Source organism: Salvelinus alpinus, chromosome 38 (genome assembly GCF_045679555.1).
Source record: "Salvelinus alpinus chromosome 38, SLU_Salpinus.1, whole genome shotgun sequence".
Taxonomy (NCBI): Eukaryota; Metazoa; Chordata; class Actinopteri; order Salmoniformes; family Salmonidae; genus Salvelinus; species Salvelinus alpinus.
Genome location: NC_092123.1, coordinates 6,733,181 through 6,746,688, shown reverse-complemented (window position 1 = coordinate 6,746,688; position 13,508 = coordinate 6,733,181). Strand labels below are relative to the sequence as shown.

Sequence of the window (13,508 nt, the reverse complement as noted above, 5' to 3'; positions counted from 1 at the left end):
ATTGGAGATCAAATGTAGAAATGACAGTTAGCCATTAGAGCTTCTGCTAAGAATAATGTCTCAGAATGTTATTCTCTGTGGTGGTACAGTAGCCTGAGTTTAATCAGCCGAGGCACTGTTTGTGTAGAGCTGCTGGTGCAGTGCCTGGTGTTGGCACCACATGTTATTGAGCCATTATGGACATCCGGTTGCAGTGCCTTTGGTTATTATCCCACAGGTCCTAATGACACTGTTGCTCTGGACTGGCTCCACTAACACCACTGCTAATGTCTAGCACCTGTTGAGCCCTGAACAACTGGCTGACTGGTTCTCCTGCTGCCATCACTGGCCCCCTAGAGCAACAGACTCCAGAAACACACCGGTTACATATCACAGGAAATTAGAGGATAACCAGCTTTATGAATTTCACCTGTGATTTGGTGTTTTTTAAAGTTTGTTTTTTTACAAAATGCCATTACCGATTCAGTTTAAGGCTTTTATTTTAAAAATATGTTTAAACAACTGGTTACAGTAACTGCTGTACCTGGCTGGTAGTAGATTATACCTAGTGGCACTTTTTCATGAAGTAATTATTGGATAGTTATTACGCAATTATCATCCTACCTTGTCATTTTTCAAAGTATGACCAGGTAGCTTAGCGACGTATACAAATAAACTGTGACAAAATGCACATTATAAACCATGAACATAAGAGCGATCAAAAACACTTTGCATGCATTTCAGTTGAAATCAATTCTCTAAATTGGCCTCATTTACCAAAGTGAAGTACAGAATGTTTTTTCGATCGCAGTGAGATTTTTATCTGTTTAATTAAAGTACATTATTTAGGCTTGGATGTATTATCCTTTACACTGAATCTTAATGAGGTCACCATGGCCTATGGGTGCATCCCAAATGGCACCCTATTCCCTACATAAGGCTCTGGTCAAAAGTGGTGCACTATGTAGAAAATAGGTTGCCATTTACGATGCATCGATTTTGAAAGACAACAAAGCTAAGATCTTTTCAAACGGAATAGAAGCCGTTTGTTTTGAGTATTTTGTTTTATTCAAATTTTAGACCGTGTACGTTGAAAATGTGTGTCACTAGGGCACAGTAAAGTATGTTTGAGGATTGTTGTTTTAGGTTTTTTATTTTCATCTTTCATCTCCATCCCGTATCCATCCTCTGCTTTACTTCCTTCCCCTGTTATAATTCTAGCACCGGATAAGAGATGAGTTTATTTTACTGCAACAATATCTTCTGCCAGGCTCGGTTTCCATCACCTCAGACAAATTGTTTACTGTATTAGCTAGGAATCAATCTTGAGCACTTATTGATAGTGCTGCTCTTTTCCCAGGGGGGTTGGGTGTCGGAGGGAGGCTGCGTTAGCATCCATCACCCAGTCCCAGGCTGGGCTAGAGGCTGGGCTGCGCTGGAGCGTTCCTCTAGGTCTGTCTCTCTCGCTGGAGCTCCAGAAATAGCACAGAGTTGGGCAGGGTAGGATGGGATGGGGAAATGACACAATGATAGTGAGAAAAAAAGATTGACTCGATATAATTATTTTTGCCTCTATGAAATAAACACAAATATTTGCAAACATTCGTAATATCTCACAGTGGTAAAGTGGGTGCCTTCCCTTAGGGAGAGAGAGATAGACACTGGGCTTTTAAATTGGCTTGGAGTGAGCGATAGGGGGATAGGGGTAGGGGCAGAAAGCAGGCTACATACATGGCATAAAAGGTTAAACTGATAGCCATTATAGATCAAGCATGGTGTGGGATATATATATATATATGTGTGTGTGTGTACAGTACCAGTCAAAAGTTTGGACACACCTACTCATTCAATGGTTTTTCTTTATTTTTACTATGTTCTACATTGTAGAATAATACTGAAGACATCAAAACTATGAAATAACACATATGGAATCATGTAGTAACCAAAAAAGTGTTGAACAAATCAAAATATATTTTATATTTAAGATTCTTCAAAGCAGCCACCCTTTGCCTTGATGACAGTTTGTACACTCTTGGCATTCTCTCAACCAGCTTCATGAGTTAGTCACCTGGAATGCATTTCAATTAACAGGTGTGCCTTGTTAATTTGTGCAATTTATTTCCTTCTTAATGCGTTTGAGCCAATCAGTTGTGTTGTGACAAGATAGGGGTGGTATACAGAAGATAGCCCTATTTGGTAAAAGTCCATATTATGGCAAGAACAGCTCAAATAAGCAAAGAGAAATGACAGGCCATCATTACTCGAAGACATGAAGGCCAGTCAATACAGAACATTTCAAGAACTTTGAAAATATCTTCAAGTGCAGTCGCAAAAACCATCAAGCGCTATGATGATACTGGCTCTTATGAGGACCGCCACAGGAAAGGAAGACCCAGAGTTACCTCTGCTGCAGAAGTTCACTGGAGTTACCAGCCTCGGAAATTGCAGCCCAAATAAATGCTTCGCAGAGTTCAAGTAACAGACACATCTCAACATCAACTGTTCAGAGGAGACTGTGTGAATCAGGCCTTCATGGTCGAATTGCTGCAAAGAAACCACTTCTAAAGGACACCAATAAGAAGAAGAGACTTGCTTGAGCCAAGAAACACGAGCAATGGACATAGACCGGTGGAAATCTGTCCTTTGGTCTGATGATTTCCGCATGTGTAGTTCCCACCGTGAAGCATGGAGGAGGAGGTGTGATGGTGTGGGGGTCCTTTGCTGGTGATATGATTTATTTCGAATTCAAGGCACACTTAACCAGCATTCTACCACAGCATTCTGCAGCGATACACCATCCCATCTGGTTTGCGCTTAGTGGGACTATCATTTGTTTTTCAACAGGACAATGACCCAACACACCTCCAGGCTGTGTAAGGGCTATTTGACCAAGAAGGAGAGTGATGGAGTACTGCATCAGATGATCTGGCATCCACAATCAACCAACATCAACCCAATAGAGATGGTTTGGGATGAGTTGGACCGCAGAGTGAAGGAAAAGCAGACAACAAGTGCTCAGCATATGTGGGAAGTCCTTCAAGACTGTTGGAAAAACATTCCAGGTGAAGCTTGTTGAGAGAATACAAAGAGTGTACAAAGCTGTCATCAAGGCAAAGGGTGACTACTTTGAAGAATCTAAAATCTAAAATGTATTTTGATTTGTTTAACACTTTCTTGGTAACTACATGATTCCATATGTGTTATTTCATAGTTTTGATGTCTTTGCTATAATTATACAAGGAGAAAATAGTAAAAATAAAGAAAAACCCTTGAATGAATAGGTGTGTCCAAACTTTTGACTGGTACTGTATATATACTGTATGTAATGCATGTGTTACAGGTCCCAGTTTTGGGACTGGTGGAGCAGATAATTGTTCCTGTAACATAGGATAAATTATGAAACAGGAGAACGTGGCTTCTCTTTCAAAGGTTCTCTCAATTTTCCTATTCTACATTTTCTCAAGTGCAAATTGTCTTTTTCTGTCTTTTCATTGCATTTACATTTTTTGTTTTGTTTTCTTTAAAGTGTATTTAATAATTTGTCTCATAAATCCCTGTCATATTATTTCATAAACATGTCAACAATTCATAAATTCACACATAAAAATTATTAAATTCCAATCCAAAAATACCTTACATTTATACCCCAAACACATTTACTCTTAACTGTAACGTTAATTCACTTGTTTAGGTTATAATTATGTAGTTAACTGTTGCCCACGATAGCCCCATAGGAGACTCTAAAGAATGAAAACCTTTAAAGACTGATATAACTCATTAGAAGTTACTTTATACCCATGCTCAAAATACATTCACCCAAGTGAAATAAGGGCTAATAGAAAGACAATACTATTGCAACTGAGATTAATGCTAATTATTGAAAAATTACTGAACAAGCTAGCATAGCGCTAACCGAAGCTAGCAACCAACTGACCGGAGCTAGCAAACAGCTAACCGGAACTAGCCAAAAGCTAACCGGAGCTAGCTCTAAGCTAGCAACATTTACAGTACAACAATTACAAAGTTATTAAACATCACAGTTGCAACATTAAATTATCTAAATCCTTAGGATATTGTCAGGAGTGTCTTTTTCAAAAATAAAAATGTTCAGGAGTTAACCATTCGTTTTCTTCTAGATCAAAGGAATTCACCGCCATCATTTCACTTTACACTCGACATGCTTTTTCTATCTAGTACAAAGTTATACAATTACTATGTTGTTCAAAATCATTACAATCACTTCAACGGGCAAGTTACAAAACTATATTGTGATATTCAGTGTATTTTTGCACTTCACTGACCTGTAACACAGTATAAATGATGAAACAGGAGAACGTGGCTTCTCTTTCAAAGGTTCTCTCAATTATGAGCCATGGCGTAAAGTACTTAAGTAAAAATACTTTAAAGTACTACTTAAGTCATTTAAAACCAGATACTTTTAGACTTTGAATCAAGTAGTATTTTACTGGGTGACTTTCACTTTTACTTGAGTCATTTTCTATTAAGGTATCTTTAATTTTACTCAAGTATGACAATTTTGTACTTTATCCACCTCTGATTATTAGAACGCACAGGTGCAGGATCGCATATAGTCCCAGTGCGAAGCGAACACGTCTCACTGCCCCCTACTGGCCAACAGTAGTATCAACGCATAGCAATGGCGAAACCTTGGTGGACTGACAATTCAGTAAAAGCATTCTTCCCCAATACAAAGAAACAATACATAAACACGAATGTGACCATACATTTTGTGTGCGTCACACATGTACGTATACAGTATATGCAAACTATGACAATAAGTCTCTGCATACTTGAATCAGATGCAACTATGCCCAGCTGAGAGGAGAAGTTCAGAGGTTGTCAGGCTAACGGTCTGTATGTGTCTGTGTGTTATTTTTTTCCACAGTGCCACGGTTCTCCAGTCCCAGACTGACCCACAGGCTGAACAGAAAGCGAGCCCTGTCCATCTCTCCTCTCTCGGACGCCAGCATCGACCTGCAGACCATGATCCGTACCTCACCCAACTCTCTGGTGGCTTACATCAACAACTCACGCTCCAGCTCTGCAGCCAGCAGCTCCTACGGACACCTCTCTGTTGGAGGCATCAGGTACCCTAGCCAGTAACTAGTCACTACAGACCCAGGTTTGATCTCAGGCTGTGTCCCGACCGGGAGACCCATAAGGCCTATCCCATAGGCCTATATATTTTGATAAAGATTGTATCACAACTAAAGTGGCCAAATAACTTCATAAAATGAAGCACATGAATCCGCTTTACAAGGGGCGTGGAGCCTAACTGGCATAGTTTCAAGTATGGGGAAGGTCATTTTCACCATAAAAATGCACCTTGATGATAAAAGCATTACATGCATAATCGCATTTGTGGCCACTTTTGAGAATGGTGTTTTCCTGCCTATGGAACATTCGCACTGATAGCCTACTGCCATGTGCACATTTCTGCGCTTATAATGTGAATAAATTGCCTTTTTTAAGCTAAACGTTCTCATCTGTTGTATAAGGCTCATTGCTTAAACTGTTTTTTTATGCTAGTGTCCAAGACTATGTTTGGAATATTTATTTCTCGCACAGAATAGAATATGTAAACTTTTGTACTATGGGGGATAGTAGGTTGACATAGGATAGTGCTTTTGATGTTTATTAGGCCTACTCAATACTCGTTAGGCTGACGAAAAGTAAATGTGGACAGTTCTTCCAATATCTTCAATATGCGGCTCGGAATTGGATAAGGACGCGCGTAGTTGAGTTCCCGATGTGTCTGTCTTCACTTGTAGCCTGTGAGAAAAACCTGATTACTTGACAGAGAGCCATGTGAGTGAGAGGTGCTTCAGCAAGGAGCCGGGAGAAGGGAATTATAATTATTATATTCAGCCCAACGGCACAACGGCCACTTGGGCCGCAAAAGGCATGGATTTGTTAGGGGGCATTACGGCCACACAAAGGGGATGCAGCTGGGAAATGTAAGGCATGATCAAGTTCTTGTCAAATTGTGAATGAGAGACTGATGAAGTGTGTACAACCTGCGTAAAAAACAAAGCAGAGCTCATGCCTTTCATGCAAGTTTTTTCAAATCATCATTGGAGTCGCAGTATGCAGCCTTAGAATGTATTAAAAATCCAAACATATAGCCCAACGTTTGTATCACAACTAATATAACTCTAAATTAAGCATAGGAGGACCTGTTTATTTGTTAACAACTCAACACAGAATAGCCACGTGTGCACTCCCTCAAATGGTTTGGAGAAAATATCCTTTCTATTTTATTCAGCTATGTTCAATTGTATTCTTCATACTACAAAATAATGTAAAAAATGCTATGGAATTCTAAGCAAATCTTGTCTGCTAAATGAACTAGTGTAGCCCACAGCCATATAACATAGCCAGATCAGGGCCTAACATCAGGACAACTCAGAGTATGCTATTCTGTTCTTCTGAAATAGACTACTTTTCCTTCATATCATGTTTCTTTAGACCTGTCTAAAATAAATAATGGATTTATTGTGATGGTGTAGGCTATATTAAATAGATTTATTAGACATTTTAAAATGTAGATGTTCCAATGGTCTGCATCAGTGGCTTGTAGACTATGTGTGGAAGCCAGGAGATGCTAAATGTGTTTATGTTAATTAATGTTCAATTACCGTGAGACCGACAGTTATTTGCTTGACAATCACCGGCTGAGGGCCTCCCGGGTGGAGCAGTGGTCTAGGGCACTGCATCGCAGTGCTAGCTGCGCCACCAGAGTCTCTGTGTTCGCGCCCAGGCTCTGTCGCAGCCGGCCGCGACCGGGAGGTCCGTGGGGCGACGCACAATTGGGCTAGCGTCGTCCGGGTTAGGGAGGGTTTGGCCGGTAGGGATATCCTTGTCTCATCGCGCTCCAGCGACTCCTGTGGCGGGCCGGGCGCAGTGCGCGCTAACCAAGGGGGCCAGGTGCACGGTGTTTCCTCCGACACATTGGTGCGGCTGGCTTCCGGGTTGGAGGCGCGCTGTGTTAAGAAGCAGTGCGGCTTGGTTGGGTTGTGCTTCGGAGGACGCGTGGCTTTCGACCTTCGTCTCTCCCGAGCCCGTACGGGAGTTGTAAGCGATGAGACAAGATAGTAATTACTAGCGATTGGATACCACGAAAATTGGGGAGAAAAGGGGATACATTTTTTAAATAAATTACAAATTTTAAAAAAGACAATCACCGGCTGACAGAACTTCATGGCCGCCACAGTCTTATACATGACTAACATTGGGTTCAGGTGAAAAGTTGTGACGTGTGAGTTACATTTTAGTCATTTAGCAGACACTTACAGGAGCAATTAGGGTTATGTGCCTTACTCAAGGGCACATCGATATATTTTTCACCTAGTTGGCTCAGGGATTCAAACCAGCAACCTTTCAGTTACTGGCCCAAGACACTAAACCTCTAGGCTAGCTGGGTTGAAAGTGGAATTTTGTGTCACAGGTGGAGATAAGAGACATATCTCTCATGTGCATTATTGTCTTGTGTTCCAGTCCGTCCTTTACCTTCCCCCACCACATCAACCCCATGGCCTACCAGCAGCTCCTGTCCCAGCAGAGAGGCCTGAGTGTGTTCGGGCACACCCCTCCTCTCATCCAGCCCCCACCCACCTTCTCCAGTCGCCAGTCTGCCCTGGGTCTCTCCTCTCTGCCCCCCTCCTCACACAACCACAACAATGGCTCACAGTCAAAGGTGAGACTGCTCTTCTTCTTTGGTAATGGTGGTATGCAAACCAGCTTTGATGTGTGGAGACTTTTTCCTTCAGTTTGTCAATCTTCTTCCTGAACTGTACCTAAATTGTCTGGTACGAGGTAGATCTTCTCATTATCCATAACCGCCAAATGTGAGCCTTGCCCTGTGGCCTTCTGGAAATCCTGGTATTGTGTGGGATGCTCAAATCAAACCAGCATGACGTCTATAGCCGTACAATTTTCTTCTGTTTGTTTGTGTTCTCAGTGAACTTGTTTTAAGATGATTTAAAACATAAATACCGCTGTCCCTTTCCCTCATCCATTGTATACGTCCACTGTGGTTTGTGGTTGTCTCTGTGGTTCTTATCATACCATTCACTGAAATGCCCCTTCGTAAGGTAAACTCCATACCCATGAATAAGGGGATTGGGGACGTTAAACCTCATTGTCCAAACACACACGATCCCAACCCCACGTTTCTGTTACAGACCACAGTAAACACAGAGGGATACTGAGGAGAAACAAAGTCTTCCTCTGATTAGGAACACTTTGCTGTGGTTTAGTGCAATCCCAGAATCACAGTCTAGCATGACTATTAAAGTCAACTGCCAGATACGGCCTGTGTCAGCTTATTGTGAAGCGTTAACTGGGTAGGTGGTGGGGTGTGCCTACTCTCGTCTCCAAAGTTTCTCCAGGAGTCACCTGAGGTTTACACTGAAGCCCCAGGCAGTGGGCTCCCTCTGTAGATGGATGGGATGTATTCATACTGCACCCTCTCATCACAAAACACTCAAAATTGTTTAGTCTCTGTGGTGGCTCAACTCTGATATATGAATGTCTATTTGACTCGAGCCCTGTATTAACCCCTATCTTTTCTTCTCTTTTCTTTTCTTCTCTCCACTCCTCTCCTCTCTTCTCCTCTCTCCCTTCCTCTCCTCTCTCCCCTCCTCTCATCTCGTCTCCTCTCCTATTCTCTCCGCTCCTCCACTCCAGAACACAAGTGGGGACTCGGCAGTGAGCAGTACAGTCAATCCCATGATCACCAAGAGGTCAAAGGTGAAGACAGAGGTGGAGTGTCCGAGGCCACTGTCCCCATGTTCTCCGGTAAGAATGGGATTAGGCTCTACTACTTTATAAATCAGTTGTCATGATGAACTTTGTTGCCCTGTACAAGAAGTGAGACGTACGGGCTGATAGGATCTAAAGAGAATGATATGTTGTGGGCAATTAAAAAATGATCAATCCTTTGCAACTGATGAAGAAAAAAAACAGTTTCCTTTGCTTCCTTTCCTCTGCCCAAATACTCCTCTGTCCTGAATTGACACAGACCCCTGGGAACCAGCCAGTCCCCTGACCCCGATTCTTTCTCTGCTACGGCTGAAAGAAGAAAAACTCTGCGTGATAAGAGCTTTGCATCCATTCGTTTGTTCCTCCCTCTCTTCTTTTCTCCCTGGCCGCTGTAAACTGTGCCACAGCACTTCATTTCAATGAAATATTGGCCAGACGTTATTGTCATCTGAGGTTCTTTTTTCTCTCTCTCCCTCGCTCTCTCTTTCACTCTCTCTCTCTCTCTCTTTTGACAAATTTGCGGAGCCCTCCTCTTTGACTCAGAGGCAGGTTTGATGCATGGGGATGGTGGTGTACATAGTCGTCTTGGGGCCAGTAGAATTGATGAAGATAGTGGCGAGGTGCAGAGATAAACATGCTGCAGTCAGCACATTGGAGCAGGGAAGGGTGGGAGGCTGGCGCTATGGAGAGGGAAAGAAGAGACCCGGGGATGGGCTGCACGTCACACAAACATGCACACACACGCACACGGCCTGCAGGCCTGGGATCTGTCTTAGCTGTGTCAATGAATCCCTGCCTGGTCAGAAAAAAATGAACACATCTGTCTGTTCCTCCAGTCAAGTCAATCTGGGCTCTCTCGGATAATGCCAGGGTGTCCCCTCCCCACATCAGTAACAGTTAATAGTGTTAATGGCTTTTGTTGGGTTAAAATGTAAAATACACATTTCCTAGACCGTAAGAAAGAATGGACTATAAAGTCTTCTTCTTCTCTTTTCTCATGTTCTAACTCTAACAGGATCATCTAGGTGGGATGCTGGACCTGAAGGAGGACTTGGATAAAGATGAATGCAAGCATGAGCCAGAGATGGTGTATGAGACCAATTGCCACTGGGAAGGATGCTCCAAGGAGTACGACACGCAGGAACAACTGGTCCATGTAAGGAGGGGACGGGGACACGGGATAGGGGACAGGCATCAGACAAGCATTTCCGTTTTCTTTAACTAGCTCAGAAAATGTTCCTGCCTGTTTTAAAACAACCAACCTGGAGCCGGTTTCCTAAAAGCACCTTAAGGCTAAGTGTGTTACCTGTGGTTCTAACGAAGAAACCGGGCCCTGGGCCAAGAGCAGAGGAAGGTCGCTATCTGATGAGTGTGTGGTGAGAGAGAAGAGGTCTGCCTGTCAGTGCAGCTGGAATAAGTCCAGAATAAATCCCATTGACCTCTTGGTCTATATGTGCTCCCTAACCTCTGATCTCTGAAGCCCAACATAAAGCCGTCCAGCCAGGAACACTAAACCCTTAACCCCTCCCTGATTTCCCTGTTTCCACAGTAACCTCTAATAGACTTAAGAGTCCATATTTTAGTGCTGTCTAAGACTGAGGCTTGTCAATAGACTTCAACTGGGGTCCTGTTTTATTATGCTCTCCTCCAGATAGATACTGAGAGTCAGATGATTCATTGGTTGTTCACATAAAGTAAGCTTAGTTAAGTTTTTAGCTTCCATGAGACTGGGATTGTTTTACTCCATTGGACTTTTTGGCATGTAGAGTCTTGGTCGAGCAGGGGCATTCCAGGCCGTCACTGAAGCAGAGAGAGACGGGGACAGACAGAGAGAGAGAGAGAGATAAATGAGAGAGGAAGAGAGAGAGAGAGAGAGAGAGGGGGGGGGGGGCACTGTGACACAGAGGAGCTCAGACTAAGGCCTCCATTATCTGTCCTCATTGTTTCCCTCAGTCACCGACAGTTACACTCCAGCTGAACGTTAAACCTCTCGGAGATCCTTCCTAATGATAGGCACACACACACAAACACCTTCCTAATGATAGGCCAGGGTGGTTTAGGTTAGGCAGTTACGGACAAAGAGCTGCTTGTCTGAGAGAGCAGTCAACGCACGCTCAACCGTGTCTTTGGCTTAATTATCATGGGCCAGACATCAAACCAACAAGTAGAGAGAGTAGCCTAAGGAATATGCTGGCATTCAGCTACCACAATGATGGTCCTTGGCACTGAAGTGTGTGTGTGTGTATGTGTGCGTGTGCGTGTGTGTGTGTGAATGCATACATGCTTGTTAGCTCTATAAGCGTGCATGGTTGAAACCCGAGCCTCCTATTGGTTACCTGGTTATTAGGTCTATTTCGGCAGATGTGCTCATCAAGGGATCCCAGGAAACGGTGGTGTTTGAGATGTAATCCCTCCACGCTCACTGGGCCCCTGCACTTAAAAACTACAGCCCTAATGAGGGAAGAGCACAATTCCTGTCCAGACCCATTTGTCCTAGGCTATGCACGCCAACCGGGGTGATGCCACATCAATCTTGGATAAGAGAGTTGGAAATCCGTCACGGGGCAATTCCATTAAATTAAAGTGTTGAGAGGCTGCCCCTTTAGACACATACAAACAGAGTGGAGCAAAGGAGCATTTGCCTGTTTGACGATTGATTTAATTTCCCTAACCGTAGAATCCCTCTTGTGGAAAAAGTAGACCAGTGGAAATCATCTATCAAAGACTAACAGAGCCACACTGCAAATTGTGCGTACCCGACAACACAATCACATCTTTTCTCTTCCCTGTCTGACAAACGGAAAGTTAACGGCAAACTTTGATTGATGGCGTTACTCCTAATTTCTTTGATAGGCAAATGGCTGCTCCTGCCTCTGTCACGACCTGAAATTGACTTGTTCTAACAGACCTCTATCACAGAGAAAACCTCGGTCTCCAGTTGATAGTGTGTTCTCTTAGTACAAATACACTCAACGACAGACAGAACAGAACACAAGTAGAGACCTAATAAAAAAAGACAACCTCAGAGGGACTTCTGTGGGGAGAGAAACGTTCAATCAAAACAAAAACAAATTGTATTGGTCACATACACGTTTAGCAGATGTTATTGCGGGTGTAGCGAAATGCTTGTGTTTCTAGCTCCAACAGTGCAGTAGTATCTAACAAGTAATATCTAACAAGTATTATCTAATAACATATGGAACTAAGAATATATCATATTTGGACGAGCAATGTCGGAGCGGCATAGACTAAAATACAGTAGAATAGAATAGAATACAGTATATACCTTTGAAGTCGGAGTTTACATACACTTCGGTTGGAGTCCTTAAAACTCGTTTTTCAACCACTCTACAAGTTAAGAAACTATAGTTTTGGCAAGTCGGTTACGACATCTACTTTGTGCATGACACAAATCATTTTTCCAACAATTGTTTACAGACAGATTATTTCACTTATAATTCACTGTATCACAATTCCAGTGGGTCAGAAGTTTACATACACTAAGTAGACTGTGCCTTTAAACAGCTTGGAAAATTCCAGAAAATTATGTCATGGCTTTAGTAGCCTAATTGACATCATTTGAGTCAACTGGAGGTGTACCTGTGGATGTATTTCAAGGCCTACCTTCAAACTCAGTACCTCTTTGCTTGACATCATGGGAAAATCAAAAGAAATCAGCCAAGACCTCAGAAAAAAAATTCGTAGAGCTCCACAAGTATGGTTCATCCTTGGGAGCAATTTCCAAACGGTTGAAGGTACCACGTTCATCTGTACAAACAATAGTACGCAAGTATAAACCCCATGGGACCACGCAGCCATCATACCGCTCAGGAAGGAGACACGTTCTGTCTCCTAGAGATGAAAGTACTTTGGTGAGAAAAGTGCAAATCAATCCCAGAACAACAGCAAAGGGCAAAAAGTATCGGGTACAAAAGTATCTATATCCACAGTAAAACGAGTCCTATATCAACATAACCTGAAAGGCCGCTCAGCAAGGAAGAAGCCACTACTCCAAAACCGCCATAAAATAGCCAGACTACAGTTTGCCACTGCACATGGGGACAAAGATCGTACTTTTTGGAGAAATGTCATCTGGTCTGATGAAACAAAAATAGAACTGTTTGGCCATAATAACCATTGTTATGTTTAGAGGAAAAAGGGGGACGCTTGCAAGCCGAAGAACACCATCCCAACCGTGAAGCAGCATCATGTTGTGGGGGTGCTTTGCTGCAGGAAGGACTGGTGCACTTCACAAAATAGATGGCATCGTGAGGAAGGAATATGATGTGGATATATTGAAGCAACATCTCAAGACATCAGTCAGGAAGTTAAAGCTTGGTCGCAAATGGGTCTTCCAAATGGACAATGACCCCAAGCATACTTCCAAAGTTGTGGTAAAATGGCTTAAGGACAACAAAGTCAAGGTTTTGGAGTGGCCATCACAAAGCCCTAACCTCAATCCTAGAAAATTTGTGGGCAGAACTGAAAAAGCGTGTGCGAGCAAGGAGGCCTACAAACCTGACTCAGTTACACCAGCTCTGTCAGGAGGAATGGGCCAAAATTCACCCAACTTATTGTGGGAAGCTTGTGGAACGTTTGACCCAAGTTAAACAATTTAAAGGAAATGCTACCAAATACTAATTTAGTGTATGTAAACTTCTGACCCACTGGGAATGTGATGAAAAAAATAAAAGCTGAAATAAATCATTCTCTCTACTATTATTCTGACAGTTCACATTCTTAAA

The 13,508-nt window shown here is 42.8% G+C and overlaps 1 protein-coding gene across 1 annotated transcript in view; it reads left to right on the top strand.

The window, feature by feature from the left end:
• Positions 1-13,508, top strand: part of LOC139566344 (zinc finger protein GLI2-like) — a 73,287-nt gene that overhangs the window by 48,632 nt on the left and 11,147 nt on the right. Inside the window, exons 6-9 of the mRNA XM_071387461.1 lie at positions 4,886-5,087; positions 7,498-7,696; positions 8,689-8,799; positions 9,779-9,919. Of these exons, the coding sequence (XP_071243562.1) occupies positions 4,886-5,087; positions 7,498-7,696; positions 8,689-8,799; positions 9,779-9,919 (653 nt within the window). The remainder of the gene's footprint in view (positions 1-4,885; positions 5,088-7,497; positions 7,697-8,688; positions 8,800-9,778; positions 9,920-13,508) is intronic.